A 17070-nucleotide genomic window follows, 5' to 3' on the forward strand; every position below is an offset into this window, starting at 1 on the left:
CCTACATAGACCAGGTCCTACGGGGACCAGGTCTTACAGGGACCAGGTCCTTTACGTAACTAGAGACCAGGTCCTACATAGACCAGGTCCTACAGAGACCAGGTCCTTTATGTCACCAGAGACCAGGTCCTACAGGGACCAGGTCCTACAGAGACCAGGTCCTACGGGGACCAGGTCCTACAGAGACCAGGTCCTTTATGTCACCAGAGACCAGGTCCTACAGGGACCAGGTCCTACATAGACCAGGTCCTACGGGGACCAGGTCTTACAGGGACCAGGTCCTTTACGTAACTAGAGACCAGGTCCTACAGAGACCAGGTTCTACAGGGACCAGGTCCTACAGAGACCAGGTCCTACAGAGACCAGGTCCTACAGGGACCAGGTCCTACAGAGACCAGGTCCTACAGAGACCAGGTCCTACAGGGACCAGGTCCTACAGAGACCAGATCCTACAGGGACCAGGTCGTTTATGTAACCAGAGAATATGTCCTACAAGGACCAGGTCCTACAGGGACCAGGTCCTACAGAGACCAGGTCCTACAGAGACCAGGTCGTTTATGTAACCAGAGAATACGTCCTACAAGGACCAGGTCCTACAGAGACCATGCCCTACAGAGACCAGGTCCTACAGGGACCAGGTCCTACAGAGACCAGGTCCTACAGGGACCAGGTCCTACAGAGACCAGGTCCTACAGAGACCAGGTCCTACAGGGACCAGGTCCTACAGAGACCAGATCCTACAGGGACCAGGTCGTTTATGTAACCAGAGAATACGTCCTACATGGACCAGGTCCTACAGAGACCAGGTCCTACGGGGACCAGGTCCTACAGAGACCAGGTCCTACAGGGACCAGGTCGTTTATGTAACCAGAGAATACGTCCTACATGGACCAGGTCCTACAGAGACCACGTCCTACGGGGACCAGGTCCTACAGAGACCAGGTCCTACAGGGACCAGGTCGTTTATGTAACCAGAGAATACGTCCTACAAGGACCAGGTCCTACAGAGACCATGCCCTACAGAGACCAGGTCCTACAGGGACCAGGTCCTTTATGTAACCAGAGACCAGGTCCTACAGAGACCAGGTCCTACGGGGACCAGGTCCTACAGAGACCAGGTCCATTATATAACCAGAGACCAGATCCTACAGAGACCAGGTCCTTTACGTAACCAGAAACCAGATCCTAGAGAGACCAGGTCCTACAGAGACCAGGTCCTATGGGGACCAGGTCCTACAGAGACAAGGTCCTTTATGTAACCAGAGATCAGATCCTACAGGGACCAGGTCCTACATAGACCAGGTCCTACAGAGACCAGGTCCTTTATGTCACCAGAGACCAGGTCCTACAGGGACCAGGTCCTACAGAGACCAGGTCCTACGGGGACCAGGTCCTACAGAGACCAGGTCCTTTATGTCACCAGAGACCAGGTCCTACAGGGACCAGGTCCTACATAGACCAGGTCCTACGGGGACCAGGTCTTACAGGGACCAGGTCCTTTACGTAACTAGAGACCAGGTCCTACATAGACCAGGTCCTACAGAGACCAGGTCCTTTATGTCACCAGAGACCAGGTCCTACAGGGACCAGGTCCTACAGAGACCAGGTCCTACGGGGACCAGGTCCTACAGAGACCAGGTCCTTTATGTCACCAGAGACCAGGTCCTACAGGGACCAGGTCCTACATAGACCAGGTCCTACGGGGACCAGGTCTTACAGGGACCAGGTCCTTTACGTAACTAGAGACCAGGTCCTACAGAGACCAGGTTCTACAGGGATCAAGTCCTTTATGTAACCAGGTAGGTCCCGCTGAGATTAAAAACCTGATTATTGTGAGAAGTTTAATGAGAAATTAAAATCAATAGTACAATAAAATAGTATAACAAAGAAACATTTGCAGGTTTACAAGCAAACACACAACTTACACAATGCTAAGAATGGGTGCAGGCAGAGCATAAGCTTATAAGCCCAACCCCCCTAACCCTTTGAACTTAAACAAAATTTTAGAATAGCATACCAGTTCCATAATTTTTACATCATGTTTGAAATGTTTGGTGAATATATTGAAATCCCCATTCTTGCTTTATAAAAACAAAATAATGACCTTTAATGTTTTATGCATTTTTTCATTGACTTGATTCATAATATTTAATCACAATTGATTTAAACACACCCTTAAACTTTACCATTGTTGAACAATCTTTTTGCTCCTGGTCTAATTTATTCCACACATCAACCCCAACACAAGAAACACAACGTTGTTTCATTTTAGTTCTTACTTTAGGCTTTCTGAACATTTTATACCCTCTGAGATCATAAACACTCTCTCTGATCTGGAACAGATCCTGAATTTGTTTTGGCATCAAATTATACATCACTTCATACATAAACTGTGCAGTTCTTAATGTAACTAATTCTCTTAGCATTAATACTTTTAAACGAGTAAAAAGTAAATGTGTATGCTCTTACAAGCTGCTTTATTTACAAGTCGGATTGCTCTCTTCTGAATGATAAACAAAGGCTTTAAGTGGGTTTCGTAGGTGTTTCCCCACACTTCAACACAATACATGAAATAAGGCAGAATTAAGGAAAAGTACAAAAGATATAAAGCTTTTTCATCTGAAAATTCTTTAACTTTATAGAGAACTGCTAATGATTTAGATAACTTTGCTTTAAATGAGCCAATATGCGGTTTCCAACTTAACTTTTTCTATGGTTACTCCAAGAAATTTTATTTAATTCACTCTTTCAATTTCTGTATTATTTATTTTGAGATGTGTATCCACTGTAATTGCTCTATTAGTAAATATGATAAATTTTGTTTTATTTATATTTAAAGTTAATTTATTTAAATTAAACCAACACTTTCATGCATTTAATTCTTTCTCAACCTTGTCCATTAATGTTATTAAAACTTTCCCAAAACTTAGAACATTAGTATCATCTGCAAATAGTATGAAATGCAATGTTTTAGAAACTAAACATATGTCATTAATATAAAGAATAAACAACAAGGGACCTAACACTGACCCCTGTGGGATAATGAGAGTCCTGGCAGAGAGGCAGCAAAAGTTACAGTTACTAAGTTACACTTACACAGACATGTTATGTACTAAACTACAGAAGGCAGTTACAACACAGGGAATCTGTCTACAGGCTTCTCAGTCTGGTTTTAAATGTATTCAAGGAGATAAACTCGGTTAATTTCCAGTGTTCCTGCAGCCTGATCCATGCAGCAAGAGCTGAGTGAACCAAAGCCCTTCAGTCCAGTTCGGTGTGAGCAAACAGAACAGAGTAACAGCTGATCGTTTTTACGCAGACTGTTAGACTTCTCCCTGAGATTAAGTTATAGATGTAGGTGGGCAGTAATCCAAGCATGGCCTCATAAATGAAGGTGTATCAATGTCCCAACCTCCTGGTGGACAAAGTAGGCCGTCCCACTGGAGTACCCTACCCATGGTCACACTTCAGGTGTGCAGGAACATTTCTTTTTTTTTTTTTTTTCGTGTCCTGTCTGGCTGTGAAGCAAGCAGAATTGATGTCTGAATGCTGGTGACAAGCCTTACAGATTTACTCTCAGGTGGAGCATCAAAGCGTCTGCTTCTGATGTCACGCCTGATACTTAAAACTTTATTGTTATTGTTCTTGAATGCTTTGTAATTCCGACCAGACACGGAGTCAGAGGTGAAAGAGAAAGGAAGAGACAAAAGGGGGGGGGGGGGGGGTGTATATACAATCAATGATGAACAAGAGTCTGCTTCTAGACCTGCAGAAAAAGGACACACAACACTACAACAAGAGCAAACTATCACTGCATCAACCTGATGAGGAAATATAAAATTGTTTCACTGAACAATCACGATAAGAAATCACAGTGCATTAAGTGCCAACCACAGCCTTAAGACGTGTGTTGATCGTTGTCATGGTCTGGGTCTGTGTCTGTGTCTCTTTGTGTTCCTCTTGTGTCCCCTGGTCTTCAGCCCTCCAGATATTCCCTCTCAGGTCCTGTGTTCCTTCAGTCTCCCCACCATTATTTCCATAGGTCTATTACTCCAGGTGTGTGTGTGTGTGTGTGTGTGTGTTTATGTCCTCCTCCAGCTGTGTGTGTGTGTGTTTATGTCCTCCTCCAGCTGTGTGTGTGTGTGTTTATGTCCTCCTCCAGCTGTGTGTGTGTGTGTTTATGTCCTCCTCCAGCTGTGTGTGTGTGTGTGTGTGTGTGTGTGTGTGTGTGTGTGTGTGTGTGTGTGTGTGTGTGTGTGTGTGTGTGTTTATGTCCTCCTCCAGCTAGGTGTGTGTGTGTTTATGTTCTCCTCCAGCTGTGTGTGGGTGTGTGTTTATGTCTCATCCTCCAGCTAGGTGTGTGTGTGTGTGTGTGTGTGTGTGTGTGTGTTTATGTCCTCCTCCAGCTAGGTGTGTGTGTGTGTGTGTGTGTGTGTGTGTGTGTGTGTGTGTGTGTGTGTGTCCTTTCCCAGTCAGGTCGGGTGTCCTCTCCTGCTCCTCCCTCCTGATTAGTTATCACTTTCACCTGGTTCTCTCCCCTCACACCTGCAGCTCATCATCCTCCCATTATGCCCCAGTGTATTTAAGCCCTGTCCTGTCTCGGTGTCTTGTCGGTCCATTGTTGTTTGTTGTTTGTTAGCACTGTTTTAGTGCTCAAAGTGAGTTTTGTCTCGTCCCCAGACTTTGTGCTCTAGGTGAGCTTTTGGTTCAAAGTCTCAGGTTTTTGTGCTCCATTGGAGTTTTTTCGGTGTCCTGGATCTCAGGATTTTTGGATTTATTGGCTCGCTGCCATTTGGATTTACATTTTGTTTCATCCTGCAAATAAACGGATTATTTCTTTATATCAACTACTGCCTCGTGTCATCTGGGGTTCCTGCATTTTGGGTTCTAATCTCCTCCCAACCCTTCATCGTGACAATCGTGTCCAAGTCCATACTTATGAGAGCACCATGTGAGCACCTGTGTGTGTACACGTGCTTGTTTACGTAAGGATTCTCTATAGGAGCATCCAATAGAGAGTGTGAGGGGCCACAGATCTGCCCCCAAAGATGTGTAGGAGATGGAGGGAGCTCCAAGTCTCAGAGATCCAGAAGCTATCCCAGAGCACAGGAACCCCAAGGAGACCGCGACCAGAAAAGCCCCTGGCCCCCTCGAGAGGCACAGAGGATCGCCCCGGGGGGCCACAACCAGCAGCCGGCAGAGTCCCGAGAGATATCGGCAGCAAGCCCACAGGCCCGCCCGCAGCCTCCCACCCCCCAGCCGGCCGAGCCCGGGACCCAGCAACCCGGGACTTAGGGGCGACCAGCCCTGCCGGGGACCCAGCAGAGCCCAGGGACCCAGATCCCACCAGACAGCCACCGGGATTGATCAGGCGGACGCCCAAAATCTTGAACTCCCTGACCCGGGAACCACGACCCAGACAGACCAAGGAACCGCACTCCACACCAGGTGTGGCAGGGGGAGGGGGGACAAAGATCTATATCATCAAGAGAGGTTCCAGGAGAGGGGAGGAGTCAAAGGCCCCACCTGACATATACAGTCATACACAAACACAGTCACACACTCCCTCCCTCATGCTCACACATGCACATACAACCCAAGACTTACAAAAATGCACGCCGGACACCCACTCATGCTCCCCATACACACCCTATTCACTCTGGTCCCGGTACTGCTGCACATGGGGTACAGCCATCACCGGTTACCAGAGTTCGACCCTTTCTGCTGGGGTGCTGATGAGAGGGCTCCCCCACCCAACGCTGAGCACAGCAACCTACCACCCCAGACCCCAACCAGACGGCCAGATCTCCCTCCTAGCCTCCAGCCCCAGGAAGCCAAGCGACAACAGAGGTGTGCGGACCCCTAGTCTCCCTCCGCCTGCTCCAATATAGTGTTAGTGCGTGTTGATGAGGTGTTTTCGTGGCTGTGGTGAGCTGGCAGTGCGGGCATTTTCTGGCCTATGCCAGCTGATGCCACCACACCAGCCCCCTTTCACCCTCAGCCCTCGGTGTCTAAGTGCGGTTTAAAATTGGAAGTGGGCACCCGGGATGAGGCTGAAATATCCCCCTGCCAAATGCCGTTGAATGTGCTCACTCCCAAGGCCCTAAGTGTGTGTTTGTGTGGAATGTCGTCAGTGGAAGTGTATAAGGTGCAAATAAAATTGGGGGGCAGGTTGCCACAGGAATGCAGAAATGGGGTCCCGCATACCCGCACCCCTGACTTGTCCACCCCCCAAGGTCCTATGTGCATGTTTGTGTGATGATGTGAGGGAGCAGGAGGAGAAAAATGTGTGGGGATGGGGAGGAAAGGCTGGTTGGTCTAAGCCCTCCAGGGAGCCAGCTCCCCCACTGGCCCCAATGAGCACCTCTGTTGCCAAAATTTCACCCAGGGCATGGAGACCCCGGCCCATCCTGCCAGGGCCCAAAGTAACAGCATTACAGAGCCTCACTGAGTCCGAGGGCACCAACCCAGCCCCACCCCAGCAGAATATCTATGCCCATCCCTGCATTTGCACAACTTCCAGAATATATAAGACATAGGACATCCAGGTAAGGTTGGGCCCTCCCCCTCCTGGACATCCCCCTCCCCTGTGACGGAACAGCAGAGGAGCCAAGGTCTACCCGAGGCCCCTGAGCCCAGGCCAGGCACTACAGCATGTTCCTGCCTTCTTCCTGGCAGCATACTTGTCAGGACCCGACCCCCAAGGCCCCGCCCAGATCCCCACACGGGGCCGGCCACCCCCATACCCCAAGCCCCCAGGCCCCCACCGAAACCCGCTCAGGGGTAATGCAGCTGCTAGGCAGCGACCCATGGCCACCGCCAAGACCCCCAAGGGGCCCCACTCACAACCACCAGTAATCCAACCCCCCGCACCCCACCCCCACCCCCCTGAGGCAACCCAAGCACCTCAGGAACATTTCTACACGCCTGTCCTAAATGGTCAACACCACACCATGTGTTAAACCGTTCCTACACACAGATCTGTTTGTAAGAACGGCTGATGAATGAGGGCCTTGTTTGTTTTCCTGAAGGCATCACCTAACAACAGCCTGATCAGTGACATGTTTCAGAGCATCTTCTAAACCTCCTAGTCCTAACCCACGTCTCACACCTGGAGAAGCTTCTCAGATGAGTCAGGAAAGGTCTTGAAGACAAGAAGAAAAGTCCCGTAGTTTTCGACGAAACTCTAAAGATTGTCATGTCCTGGATGACGGAGAACGTACACAACAAGCGTCTGGTGTGAACGCTCTTCTCTTCCTCCAACAGGTGACCAAGAAGAACCTTCATGGCTAAAGTGGCACCTTTAGTCCTGACCAGCAGATCTGGGCTAATGCCCCCCACCATTGTTCTACAGGACATGGGGGAGGAGCCAGGAGACAACAGGTGAGTCATATTTTACCACAGTCACAGGTAACATGTAGGTTAGACTCTGATTTAACCGTCTACTCACCCTCAGGTCTGGTTTTTGTTCAAGGTTCTCTCAGAATTCAGGTCCAGGAGTTCTGTTCAACGTCAACAACAGCAACAACAACGAAGAGGAGTGAGAATCACTCACACACACACACACACACACACACACACACACACACACACACACACACACTCACACACACACACACACACACACACACACACACACACACACACACCCAGCAGGTTGCATCGAGTCACTGAGTAGTGTCAGAGTCATTACAGCAACCCTCGTGCTAAGCAAGCATGCAGCGACAGTGGAGAGGAAAACACCCGCCTATAGAACATTAACCAAATGACATTTGTTCATTTGTCTGATTTTGGTTCTCACTGTCTCCAGGGAGGAAAAGAAGAAAAAGAAGAAAGAAAAGAAAGCCAAAAAAGAAAAGAAGGAGTGAGTTTTGTTTTTGTAATTAGAGGAAAACTAAATATTTCTTGATTGTAACACAGCTGGAGTGCTGCCAAGGTGGTGAGGACCTTTAATGTTGTGTTTTACTCAGGAAAGAAAAACTGGAGAAAAAGGAGAGGAAGGAGAAAAAACAGAAGGAGAAGGAAGAAAAAGAGAAGGAGAAAGAAAAACTGGAGAGAGAAAAGAAGGCAAAGGAGGAGGCGTAGGTTCATCCGTTGTGTTTTTATTCCTCAGATCAAAATGAACCTCACCTACAGGTGAATGTAAACTTTAAGGCTTAAAATCAGCCTTTTTGTTTCAGAGCAAAGGAGATCACGGTGTTTGATCCAGCAGGGAACAACTACTACCACTGGCTCCTCATCATCACCATTCCTGTCATGTACAACTGGACTCTGATTATAGCCAGGTACACGATACACACCTGTGGTTAAAATCAGGTACACAATACACACCTGTGGTTATAGTCAGGTACACAATACACACCTCTGGTTATAGTCAGGTACACGATACACACCTGTGGTTATAGTCAGGTACACAATACACACCTGTGGTTATAGTCAGGTACACAATACACACCTCTGGTTATAGTCAGGTACACAATACACACCTCTGGTTATAGTCAGGTACACAATACACACCTCTGGTTATAGTCAGGTACACGATACACACCTGTGGTTATAGTCAGGTACACAATACACACCTCTGGGAATAGTCAGGTACACAATACACACCTGTGGTTATAGTCAGGTACACAATACACACCTCTGGTTATAGTCAGATACACGATACACACCTGTGGTTAAAGTCAGGTGGATACTACACACCTCTGGTTATAGTCAGGTACACAATACACACCTGTGGTTATAGCCAGGTACAAAATAAACACCTGTGGTTATAGCCAGGTACACAATACACACCTGTGGTTATAGTCAGGTGGATACTACACACCTCTGGGTATAGTCAGGTACACAATACACACCTGTGGTTATAGTCAGGTACACGAAACACACCTCTGGTTATAGTCAGGTACACAATACACACCTCTGGTTATAGTCAGGTGCACAATACACACCTGTGGTTATTGTCAGGTACACAATACACACCTGTGGTTATAGTCAGGTGGATACTACACACCTCTGGTTATAGTTAGGTGGATACCACACACCTCTGGTTATAGTAAGGTACACAATACACACCTCTGGTTATAGTAAGGTACACAATACACACCTGTGGTTATAGTCAGGTACACAATACACACCTGTGGTTATAGTCAGGTACACAATACACATCTGTGGTTATAGTCAGGTACACAATACACACCTCTGGTTATAGCCAGGTACACAATACACACCTCTGGTTATAGTAAGGTACACAATACACACCTGTGGTTATAGTCAGGTAAACAATACACACCTGTGGTTATGGTCAGGCACACAATACACACCTCTGGGTATAGCCAGGTACATGATACACACCTCTGGGTATAGTCAGGTATGCAATACACATCTCTGGGTATAGCCAGGTACACGATGCACACCTCTGGTTATAGTCAGGTACACAATACACACCTCTGGTTATAGTCAGGTACAATACACACCTCTAGTTATAGTCAGGTATGCAATACACACCTCTGGGTATAGTCAGGTACACAATACACACCTCTGGTTATAGTCAGGTACACAATACACACCTGTGGTTATAGTCAGGTAAACAATACACACCTCGGGGTATAGTCAGGTATGCAATATACATCTCTGGGTATAGCCAGGTACACGATGCACACCTCTGGTTATAGTCAGATACACAATACACACCTCTGGTTATAGTCAGGTACACAATACACACCTCTAGTTATAGTCAGGTATGCAATACACACCTCTGGGTATAGTCAGGTACACAATACACACCTCTGGTTATAGTCAGGTACACAATACACACCTGTGGTTATAGTCAGGTACACAATACACACCTGTGGTTATGGTCAGGCACACAATACACACCTCTGGGTATAGCCAGGTACATGATACACACCTCTGGGTATAGTCAGGTATGCAATACACATCTCTGGGTATAGCCAGGTACACGATGCACACCTCTGGTTATAGTCAGGTACACAATACACACCTCTGGTTATAGTCAGGTACACAATACACACCTCTAGTTATAGTCAGGTATGCAATACACACCTCTGGGTATAGTCAGGTACACAATACACACCTCTGGTTATAGTCAGGTACACAATACACACCTGTGGTTATAGTCAGGTAAACAATACACACCTCGGGGTATAGTCAGGTATGCAATACACATCTCTGGGTATAGCCAGGTACACGATGCACACCTCTGGTTATAGTCAGGTACACAATACACACCTCTGGTTATAGTCAGGTACACAATAAACACCTCTAGTTATAGTCAGGTATGCAATACACACCTCTGGGTATAGTCAGGTACACAATACACACCTCTGGTTATAGTCAGGTACACAATACACACCTGTGGTTATAGTCAGGTACACAATACACGCCTGTGATTATAGTCAGGTACACGATACACACCTGTGGTTATAGTCAGGTACACAATACACACCTGTGGGTATAGTCAGGTATGCAATACACTCCTCTGGGTATAGCCAGGTACACAATACACACCTCTGGTTATAGTCAGGTACACAATACACACCTCTGGTTAAAGTCAGGTACACAATACACACCTCTGGTTATATTCAGGTACACAATACACACCTGTGGTTATAGTCAGGTACACGATACACACCTGTGGTTATAGTCAGGTACACAATACACACCTGTGGTTATAGTCAGGTACACAATACACACCTGTGGTTATAGTCAGGTACACAATACACACCTGTGGGTATAGTCAGGTATGCAATACACGCCTCTGGGTATAGCCAGGTACACAATACACACCTGTGGTTATAGTCAGGTACACAATACACACCTGTGGTTATAGTCAGGTACACGATACACACCTGTGGTTATAGTCAGGTAAAAAAAACATACCTCTGGTTGTAGTCAGGTACTTAATACAGACCTGTGGTTATTGTCGGGTACACGATACACACCTGTGGTTATAGCCAGGTGGATACTACACACCTCTGGTTATAGTCATGTGGCTACCACACACCTATGGTTATAGTAAGGTACACAATACACACCTCTGATTATAGCCAGGTACACAATACACACCTCTGGATATAGTCAGGTACACGATACACACCTGTGGTTATAGTCAGGTTCATTATACACACCTCTGGTTATAGTCAGGTACACAAAACACACCTGTGGTTATTGTCAAGTACGTAATACACATCTCTGGTTATAGCCAGGTACACGATACACACGCCTGGTTATAGTAAGGTACACAATACACACCTCTAGTTATAGTCAGGTACACGATACACACCTGTGGTTATAGTCAGGTACACAATACACACCTCTGGGTATAGTGAGGTACACAATACACACCTCTGGTTATAGTCAGGTACACAATACACACATTTGGTTATAGTCAGGTACACAATACACACCTCTGGTTATAGTCAGGTACACAATACACACCTCTGGGTATAGTGAGGTACACAATACACACCTCTGGTTATAGTTAGGTACACGATACACACCTGTGGTTATAGTCAGGTACACAATACATACCTCTGGTTATAGTCAGGTGCACAACACACACCTCTGGTTATAGTCAGGTACACAATACACAGCTGTGGTTATTGTCAGGTACACGATACACACCTGTGGCTATAGTCAGGGGGACACTACACATGTCTGGTTATAGTCAGGTGGATACCACACACCTCTGGTTATAGTAAGGTACACAAAACACACCTCTGGGTATAGTGAGGTACACAATACACACCTCTGGTTATAGTCAGGTACACAATACACACCTGTGGTTATAGTCAGGTACACTATACACACCTCTGGGTATAGTGAGGTACACAATACACACCTCTGGTTATAGTCAGGTACACAATACACACCTGTGGTTATAGTCAGGTACACGATACACACCTGTGGTTATAGTCAGGTACACAATACACACCCGTGGTTATAGTCAGGTACACAATTCATACCTCTGGTTATAGTCAGGTGCACAACACACACCTCTGGTTATAGTCAGGTACACAATACACAGCTGTGGTTATTGTCAGGTACACGATACACACCTGTGGCTACAGTCAGGTGGATACTACACACCTGTGGTTATAGTCAGGTACACGATACACACCTGTGGTTATAGTCAGGTACACAATACACACCTGTGGGTATAGTCAGGTACACAATACACACCTCTGGATATAGTCAGGTACACAATACACACCTCTGGATATAGTCAGGTACACGATACACACCTGTGGTTATAGACAGGTTCATGATACACACCTCTGGTTATAGTCAGGTACACAAAACACACCTCTGGTTATAGCCAGGTACACAATACACACCTCTTGTTATAGTCAGGTACACGATACACACCTGTGGTTATAATCAGGTACACAATACACACCTCTGGGAATAGTCAGGTACACAATACAATGTGTGTGTGTGTGTGTGTGTGTGTGTGTGTGTGTGTGTGTGTGTGTGTGTGTGTGTGTGTGTGTGTGTGTGTGTGTGTGTGTGTGTGCGTGTGTGTGTGTTCTTGCATGTGTGTTTATGTGTTTCAGAGCATGCTTTGAGGAGCTGCAGACAGATTATCTTTTTCTATGGTTCTTCCTGGACTTCCTGTCAGATACCATTTATCTTCTTGACATGATCTTCAGAACCAGGACTGGTCAGTGGACCTACCAGTAGAACACATTCCTGTAAACTAACCCAACATACATTGATGACTTTATTCTGATGTGTTTGAAGGTTACCTGGAACAGGGTTTGCTAGTGAAGGATGAACTGAAGCTACAAGAGCGCTATATGAACACCTCTCAGTTCAAACTGGACTTGATCTCCATGATTCCCACTGATGTGCTCTACTTGTTTCTTGGTACCACTTACCCTGAGATCCGCCTAAATAAACTCCTCAGATTCAACAGGTACTCACAACCAATCAATAATATCCATCAGTACCTACATCATTAATCCTTCTCAGTGGCCTACTGGGGGTTAAACAAACAAATAGTGCCCCAGTGCAGCCACAGCTGCTGCTCACCAATATCAGTACCTACACCAGTACCTACATTATAACCAATATCAGTACCTACACCAGTACCTACATTATAACCAATATCAGAACCTACATCAGTACCTACATTATAACCAATATCAGTACCTACATCATTAATCCTTCTCAGTGGCCTACTGGGGGTTAAACAAATAGTGCCCCAGTGCAGCCACAGCTGATGCTCACCAATATCAGTACCTACATCAGCACCTACATTATAACCAATATCAGTAACTCCACCAGTACCTACATTATAACCAATATCAGTAACTACACCAGTACCTACATTATAACCAATATCAGTACCTACATCAGTACCTACATTATAACCAATATCAGTACCTACATCTGTACCTACATTATAACCAATATCAGTACCTACATCTGTACCTACATTATAACCAATATCAGTACCTACACCAGTACCTACATTATAACCAATATCAGTACCTACACCAGTACCTACATTATAACCAATATCAGTACCTACACCAGTACCAACATTATAACCAATATCAGTACCTACATCAGTACCTACATTATAACCAATATCAGTACCTACACCAGTACCAACATTATAACCAATATCAGTACCTACACCAGTACCTACATTATAACCAATATCAGTACCTACATCTGTACCTACATTATAACCAATATCAGTACCTACACCAGTACCTTCATTATAACCAATATCAGTACCTACATCAGTACCTTCATTATAACCAATATCAGTTCCAACATTATAACCAATATCAGGACCTACATCAGTACCTTCATTATAACCAATATCAGTACCTACATCAGTACCTACATTATAACCAATATCAGTACCTACATCAGTACCTACATTATAACCAATATCAGTACCTACACCAGTACCTACATTATAACCAATATCAGTACCTACACCAGTACCTACATTATAACCAATATCAGTACCTACACCAGTACCTACATTATAACCAGTATCAGTACCTACACCAGTACCTACATTATAACCAATATCAGTACCTACATCAGTACCTACATTATAACCAATATCAGTACCTACACCAGTACCTACATTATAACCAATATCAGTACCTACACCAGTACCAACATTATAACCAATATCAGTACCTACACCAGTAACAACATTATAACCAATATCAGTACCTACACCAGTACCTACATTATAACCAGTATCAGTACCTACACCAGTACCTACATTATGACCAATATCAGTACCTACACCAGTACCTACATTATAACCAATATCAGTACCTACATCAGTACCTACATTATAACCAATATCAGTACCTACACCAGTACCAACATTATAACCAATATCAGTACCTACATCAGTACCTACATTATAACCAGTATCAGTACCTACATCAGTACCTACGTTATAACCAGTATCAGTACCTACATCAGTACCTTCATTATAACCAGTATCAGTACCTACATCAGTACCTACGTTATAACCAGTATCAGTACCTACATCAGTACCTACATTATAACCAATATCAGTACCTACACCAGTACCAACATTATAACCAATATCAGTACCTACATCAGTACCTTCATTATAACCAGTATCAGTACCTACATCAGTACCTACATTATAACCAGTATCAGTACCTACATCAGTACCTACATTATAACCAATATCAGTACCTACACCAGTACCTACATTATAACCAATATCAGTACCTACATCAGTACCTTCATTATAACCAGTATCAGTACCTACATCAGTACCTACGTTATAACCAGTATCAGTACCTACATCAGTACCTACATTATAACCAATATCAGTACCTACACCAGTACCAACATTATAACCAATATCAGTACCTACATCAGTACCTACATTATAACCAATATCAGTACCTACATCAGTACCTACATTATAACCAATATCAGTACCTACACCAGTACCTACATTATAACCAATATCAGTGCCTACATCAGTACCTACATTATAACCAATATCAGTACCTACACCAGTACCTACATTATAACCAATATCAGTACCTACATCAGTACCTACATTATAACCAATATCAGTACCTACACCAGTACCTACATTATAACCAATATCAGTACCTACACCAGTACCTACATTATAACCAATATCAGTACCTACACCAGTACCAACATTATAACCAATATCAGTACCTACACCAGTAACAACATTATAACCAATATCAGTACCTACACCAGTAACAACATTATAACCAATATCAGTACCTACACCAGTACCTACATTATAACCAGTATCAGTACCTACACCAGTACCTACATTATAACCAATATCAGTACCTACACCAGTACCTACATTATAACCAATATCAGTACCTACACCAGTACCAACATTATAACCAATATCAGTACCTACACCAGTACCTACATTATAACCAATATCAGTACCTACATCAGTACCTACATTATAACCAATATCAGTACCTACACCAGTACCTACATTATAACCAATATCAGTACCTACACCAGTACCAACATTATAACCAATATCAGTACCTACACCAGTACCTACATTATAACCAATATCAGTACCTACATCAGTACCTACATTATAACCAATATCAGTACCTACATCAGTACCTACATTATAACCAATATCAGTACCTACACCAGTACCTACATTATAACCAATATCAGTACCTACACCAGTACCTACATTATAACCAATATCAGTACCTACATCAGTACCTACATTATAACCAATATCAGTACCTACACCAGTACCTACATTATAACCAATATCAGTACCTACACCAGTACCTACATTATAACCAATATCAGTACCTACATCAGTACCTACGTTATAACCAATATCAGTACCTACATCAGTACCTACTTTATAACCAATATCAGTACCTACACCAGTACCTACATTATAACCAATATCAGTACCTACACCAGTACCTACATTATAACCAATATCAGTACCTACATTATAACCAATATCAGTACCTACATCAGTACCTACATTATAACCAATATCAATACCTACACCAGTACCAACATTATAACAAATATCAGTACCTACACCAGTACCAACATTATAACCAATATCAGTACCTACACCAGTAACAACATTATAACCAATATCAGTACCTACACCAGTACCTACATTATAACCAGTATCAGTACCTACACCAGTACCTACATTATAACCAATATCAGTACCTACACCAGTACCTACTTTATAACCAATATCAGTACCTACACCAGTACCTACATTATAACCAATATCAGTACCTACACCAGTACCTACATTATAACCAATATCAGTACCTACATTATAACCAATATCAGTACCTACATCAGTACCTACATTATAACCATTATCAGTACCTACACCAGTACCTACATTATAACCAATATCAGTACCTACACCAGTACCTACATTATAACCAATATCAGTACCTACATCAGTACCTACATTATAACCAATATCAGTACCTACACCAGTACCTACATTATAACCAATATCAGTACCTACACCAGTACCTACATTATAACCAATATCAGTACCTACATCAGTACCTACGTTATAACCAATATCAGTACCTACATCAGTACCTACTTTATAACCAATATCAGTACCTACACCAGTACCTACATTATAACCAATATCAGTACCTACACCAGTACCTACATTATAACCAATATCAGTACCTACATTATAACCAATATCAGTACCTACATCAGTACCTACATTATAACCAATATCAATACCTACACCAGTACCAACATTATAACAAATATCAGTACCTACATCAGTACCTACTTTATAACCAATATCAGTACCTACACCAGTACCTACATTATAACCAATATCAGTACCTACACCAGTACCTACATTATAACCAATATCAGTACCTACATTATAACCAATATCAGTACCTACATCAGTACCTACATTATAACCAATATCAATACCTACACCAGTACCAACATTATAACAAATATCAGTACCTACACCAGTAC

General features: G+C 43.9%; 1 protein-coding gene across 2 annotated transcripts in view; it reads left to right on the forward strand.

Moving 5' to 3' along the window:
- Positions 1 to 17070, forward strand: part of cnga1b (cyclic nucleotide gated channel subunit alpha 1b) — a 39112-nt gene that overhangs the window by 13272 nt on the left and 8770 nt on the right. Inside the window, exons 1-8 of one of the 2 annotated variants that reach the window (XM_054738753.2) lie at positions 4624 to 4694; positions 7267 to 7383; positions 7475 to 7540; positions 7811 to 7864; positions 7971 to 8081; positions 8181 to 8285; positions 12579 to 12685; positions 12766 to 12940. In XM_054738753.2, the coding sequence (XP_054594728.2) occupies positions 7286 to 7383; positions 7475 to 7540; positions 7811 to 7864; positions 7971 to 8081; positions 8181 to 8285; positions 12579 to 12685; positions 12766 to 12940 (716 nt within the window). In that variant the 5' untranslated portion in view covers positions 4624 to 4694; positions 7267 to 7285. Of the gene's footprint in view, positions 1 to 4623; positions 4695 to 7266; positions 7384 to 7474; positions 7541 to 7810; positions 7865 to 7970; positions 8082 to 8180; positions 8286 to 12578; positions 12686 to 12765; positions 12941 to 17070 lie in introns of those variants that run through there. The other variant, XM_054738752.2, reaches the window with a different exon arrangement.

The sequence above is a fragment of the Nothobranchius furzeri genome, chromosome 2, assembly GCF_043380555.1.
Source record: "Nothobranchius furzeri strain GRZ-AD chromosome 2, NfurGRZ-RIMD1, whole genome shotgun sequence".
Classification (NCBI taxonomy): domain Eukaryota; kingdom Metazoa; phylum Chordata; class Actinopteri; order Cyprinodontiformes; family Nothobranchiidae; genus Nothobranchius; species Nothobranchius furzeri.